At 35.2% G+C, this 5,449-nt stretch overlaps 1 protein-coding gene across 1 annotated transcript; it reads left to right on the top strand.

Annotated features, from left to right (window-relative positions):
* Nucleotides 1–747: 747 nt before the first annotated feature.
* On the top strand, nucleotides 748–2,995 carry LOC107855960 (pheromone-processing carboxypeptidase KEX1-like). The gene is made up of 4 exons (XM_047411605.1): nucleotides 748–1,121; nucleotides 1,215–1,273; nucleotides 2,342–2,441; nucleotides 2,893–2,995. The coding sequence occupies exons 1-4, from the start codon at nucleotides 748–750 to the stop codon at nucleotides 2,993–2,995; spliced, it is 636 nt and encodes a 211-aa protein (XP_047267561.1).
* The last annotated feature ends 2,454 nt before the right edge of the window (nucleotides 2,996–5,449 follow it).

Below are 5,449 nucleotides of genomic sequence, written 5' to 3'. Positions count from 1 at the left end.
TTTTCATATTTAGTGATTTAATTTATGGAATGATTTTTAAATTCATTTTTATTTGTTGTTTTTAAGTAACATTTAAATTATTTAAGTAATATTATATTATTATTTAATATTTTTAATATATCTATGTATATAAATATTTATTAAAAATTTTATAGTACGTACTTTTTAATTAAATAAAAATAAATTTTAGTTTAAAATATTATGATAGATATTTAAAATAAATTTTCTTGATACATGTCTTTTTTGGTCATTGTCTCTCGAAAGTACTTCTTGAAAAAGATTATCCAAACGCAATCTGTTTATTAAAAATACTTTTCAAATGAATTTACCAAACACATTTTTTTCGAAAACACTTTTTTGAAAAGCTATTTTATGAAAGTGATTCTCAAATAAGCAATTTTGTACCAACAATCTCAAATGGACTCGTAGTTTTGCTGTTAAAAAAATGTGGAACATGTTATAATCTATTCTGATCCTCTTTGTGTATTTCCTGGAATCTTTCTTCGCTTGTTCGGCGTTGATACCATCACATCTAGTAGAAAGTTCCTTGGTTTCTAATATTGTCATAGCATAGAAGTCTCTGAAGAGCATAACTTTGGAGAATATGGTGCTTAGGGTATGCTGAAATTGTGAACTTACTGTCAGGTTGCTGCTTTGGAAACTATTTTATTTCGTAAGGCTGGGGTTTTCGTCGCCTGGAAATTAATTATTTATAAGTAAACACGCCTGAAATTGGAGGTTTATTGGATGGATGGTGATGAAAGTGAAAGTGATAACTACTTTGAAACTTTTGTCCCAAATCTTTATTATTTGGAGCTTTCACATGATTTTCATGATTTCAAGTGTAGGCCTGCAGATGTATCTTCCGTGGTTAATGCTAAAGATAATCCTGATCAAGGTTCTGATGATGATGAGGAAAACAGTTGCAATGAGCATCATCAAGATTCTGATGATGAGGAAGACAGTTGCAGTGATTATTTTCCAGATTCTCATGATGAGGAGGAAGACAATTGGGGTGAGTATCATCAAGATTCTGAGGAGGACAGTTGGGGTGACTATTATCAAGATTCTGATGAGGAGGATGATAATGCTGATCAAGATTCTGATGAAGAAGACATGCAGTGAGTATCATCAAGGTGTTAAGACCCTCGTCCAAGATTATATTCAAAAGTTTAGTTTGGCAACTAAGTTAACATTTGGAACTTCTCACTCAGGTTTTTGACGTTTGTCATTAGTACTTTGCATAGCCAAGCAGGGATGCGTTTGCTTTTTTGTACATAACTTGGTGCCGTCAAGTTATTAAAATTACATGTCCTTTATCAAAAAACTAAAGTTATTCTCTTGGATTGGTTCTAGAAGAGAGTTTCTGATGGTAACATTATCAGATTAAGTCATTCTCACTCACCAACAGAATTTTCTTGCTCCCCTTGAAATTTCATTTTGCCCATTGAGTCGGAATGTTAGTCACTTGGCATATAGCTTGGAAGTATTTGTATTTTGCATTCATGTCATCACAATTTGCTTATATTTCTCTCTTTTTCTTCAGTACCAATGAATTGTTTTGGCATACAGCTTGAATATCTTTGGATATACACTGCTGTCATCACAGCCTTGCTTATATTTCTCCCTTTTTCTTCGGTACCAGTGATCTGTTAGTTTTTTCGTGTTGCCCCTCAATCTTGTCTTTTCTTTGACCTTCATAAGTGACATAGTTGATATATTACCAAGATGGTGAATCTAATTTTCCATGAGTGCCAACTGATGACCATAATGACTATAATCCAGGCTTCTTGCATAATTTTTTTTTGCTATCTGGTTTTTGAGCACCATCAACTTGAAAACTATTGTGGCAATTTATGTTGCTCAGACTCTCCAAAATGCTGCCACACTTGTGTTCCTCTAAAAATGCGTTGGTTTTAGAGGATCCAACACGCATCCAACAACATTTTTTAAGAGTTCAAGCAACATAGTGCCAATACCTTCTATTGAAGCCAGATAGCAAGAGAAGGGCTAGCTTTTTCTCAAAGCTATAACTCTTTATTCCCTCTAATTTTCGATATTCTTTCGCTTCCTCTGATATAATCACTCCTTCAAAGAGAACAAGTTGCTTTTCTATGTTCCTGCATGAGCCATTTCTCCATGCAGCTTTCATGGAAGATACACTTACAAATTGCAGCTTTCTCCCCTAGTCTCTGTTCTCAAATACTGATAAGCATGTTGCACCATCATGTGACCACTGAACAGAGATCCACGATCTTCTTTCTTCTAAACATAAATTCGGGGCACTTTGAGTTTACATTTCCTTGTACTTGCAACTTGCGTATCTTTTCTTATTTATCAGGTAAAGTTCTATTCATAAGCAGTACCAAGTACCAGCAGTTAGAAAAAAAAAACTGGACTTTTCTTACATCATATCCTCAAGATATTAACAAGTCCAGCAGGTTTGTCATATTCCAAACCAGGTACCAATTGATCACATAGTACACATATTGTACACATCTATAGTTGATAATATGAAGGATTTTTTTTTTTTTTCAAGCATCTCTTGTTTCTTTCAGTTCATAATTCGTATGCTTCGTGAGTGAGACAGCCCCATGAGTAATAAGCCATCCTCAACACGGTGCAATTTTAGTAAGAAAAAACTTCACTTCGTCAAGTTCCCAGTCATGGAAGTTCCTTCTAAAGTGAAAATCGCAACCTGAAAAACTGAAACATTCAGCCAGCAGCATTGTTCACCAAGTTATATACTCCAGGAAATTGATCCTTTAACAGCCCAATCATCCTTCCATAGTCCTATTTTCCTTCCATTCCCTACTGTTAACACCATGATACTTACTAAATTCCTCCCTAAGCTAGCTATTTGCTTCCAGACTTCGTATATTGCTTTTACAGGTTTGGGAGCTCAGATTCCCTGTTCCAACACGATTCTTTTGAGCAATACTTGTCCATTCTCAGCTCACAGTACAGCAAAGCGTTATCTGCTACCTACCATTAACACCTTCAATAGAAAAATCTTTTATCCATCTTTGCAACAACATTACAAATCATAATGCTTAAGATTTCTATCATCAGTGAGAAGAGGTAGGGGGAAAGGGGGGTCACCTTGCTTCAAAATCCTTCACGACTAACGTTACTTTTAAACCTAGAATCTTAGCAGTAAAAATGCTAGTTTTGATCCATTGAATTTGAAGAGCCATGAGTGGACCAAGATTTCAATAGCATGTACCATTTCACAGAATTTGAAGTAGTTCACACAAGCCGTGAAAAAAAGAATCAGGCAACTTTTTTCTATTCATGGTTGCTAATTGAAAAGCTTTGCCTAATGCAAATGCTATATTCAATTCATTTATATATAACCCTGTACAAGACACTTCCATAATATATATATATATATATATATTCAGTTTGGAAAATACGACTTCTTCAATTAGACTGCAAGACATGTATTAATTCTGATTAGATTTTCTGTTTCCAGTTATATCATCTCTGCTATGACTTTTGAGAATTACATATTTGGCCAAAGGATATATTTTCCTAGATTATTTACGGGGAAAGATTTCTACAAAGACCAGGAGGTTTTGTCTCATCATAATTGGATTATTAGCTTTCTATTTATTGCTGATGAAATCATACTCCTGAATTTGTTGATATAACTACTAACTAGTCTCTTTGTAATCTTACCTTCATTATTTTGGGATCTTTGCATACATGTATGAAATAGAACTCTTACAGTAATTCAAATTGCAATTCCATTTTCAAAACAGAACCAAATCTTTACATAATCTATACTACCTCCAAACAAACCTTTAAAATGAGGGATTTTAATGATCTTCTCTTTCTTCTTATTTTCATTGTTGTTGCATGAAGTTGACCTCCATTGTTGGGTCTTCGAGCTTGCAAATAAGAAGGGTGTCAAAGCAATTTTTGGCAGCTGAATGCGACTGTAAATCATTTTCTGTGAGTTGCATATTTACACTGGCAAGGCTACAATGGCGGACCCAGGATTTAGGGACCGTGGATGCTTGAGAGGTTCGAACACACATATTGACACTCAAAGCATAAAGTTCTGCTTGGAACCAAAGCACCCAACTATCTTCTTGATTTCAAGGATTTGTTATTTCCATCTTATACCAATTTTCATACATTTCTATATAATTTTATCTATTTGCATAGGGTTTAATGGATGTTGAAGCACCACAAATTTGCACCTCGATTACTAGTGACCTGGAACTGGTGGAGCTTTTTAATTTATTGTGGAGCTTTGTAATTAATTGTGCAGCAAATTTCATTGTGATTGGACGATAAATCAGTAAAAGAGGAGTAATGTTAGCAGCATTGGCTCAGTGGTCAGCAATGTCATTTCTCTCTTAGACATGTTAATTCGGATTGATTGGACTTAGCGCCTTGCTATTTTTCCCTCTCCTAAACTGAATTACTCCCATCATGAGGCCTTCACCCCCTTGACGATTTGAAGTCCTGATGACAACTGAGTAGTTTTTGTCTGGTTTGACCATCTTTGAGCAAAGACTGAATGAGTTTTCTATTCTGATTACTGTAAAAAGTCAAATCTTAAATCAAGAAAGAGAGAGACTAGGAGTAGAAGACTCCTTTCCATTTCTCTACAAAGCTTTCTTTCTCTTGGCCTTTTTTTTTTGGGTAGAAATAAGATATTTATTCGCTAAGCAGCAAATTAGTCAGTATTTCTAGTGGTGCTTTCTTCGTGGATTGGTCGCACCATCGTTTTCAAAATAGAGATTGTTTGGGACACATGCCGGCCTTGGAAAATAGAGTACATAATACTAATATTCCTAACATAGCAAGTTCCTCAAATGTCTGCTTCAACTACATCTTTCACATACATTGGAGGAACTCTCAAAATGGTAGGGACTCCAGGTGGTGCATTCCTTACTTCTTTCTTTGCCAATCTATCTGCAACCCTATTCTTTTCCGAAACATATGTGTGGGCATTGCTGCACTAATCTCTACATTAAGGGCCTACACTCCATAATAATGTTAAGAGTAAAACAGTTGGTCATTTTAAAGAAAGTTTATGATGTCAGTGGAATCAACATTGATTTCAAGAGGCTTTAAGCTGTAGTCTAAAGTAATCATGAGACCTCTCCTAAGTTCTAATAGCTCAACACGAATAGGTTTAGCATGAGGCACAAGTTCAGTGAAGCCCACTACCCAATTACCCTCATATTACCAGGTCCAGGATTAGTTTTAACAGAGCCATCAATGTTAAGCTTATAAGTGCTAGTGTTAGGAGGTTCCTACTATGCTTATGCTGATTGTGTCAACCAACTTTGTCTTTGTGGCTAATCAGGTGGTATTCTGTGGCTAGTGAAATGGTGTGTTCCACTAGAATGAGCTCTCTTTTAGCATTGAAGAGGTTGTTGTTCATGATAAGCCAGTTATTCTAAAGGCAATAGTGAATGAGCATTTCCTA

The sequence above is a fragment of the Capsicum annuum genome, chromosome 1 (assembly GCF_002878395.1).
Source record: "Capsicum annuum cultivar UCD-10X-F1 chromosome 1, UCD10Xv1.1, whole genome shotgun sequence".
NCBI classification, from domain to species: Eukaryota; Viridiplantae; Streptophyta; class Magnoliopsida; order Solanales; family Solanaceae; genus Capsicum; species Capsicum annuum.
Note: the sequence above shows the minus strand (reverse complement) of the source record. Positions and strands in the feature narration are given on the sequence as shown.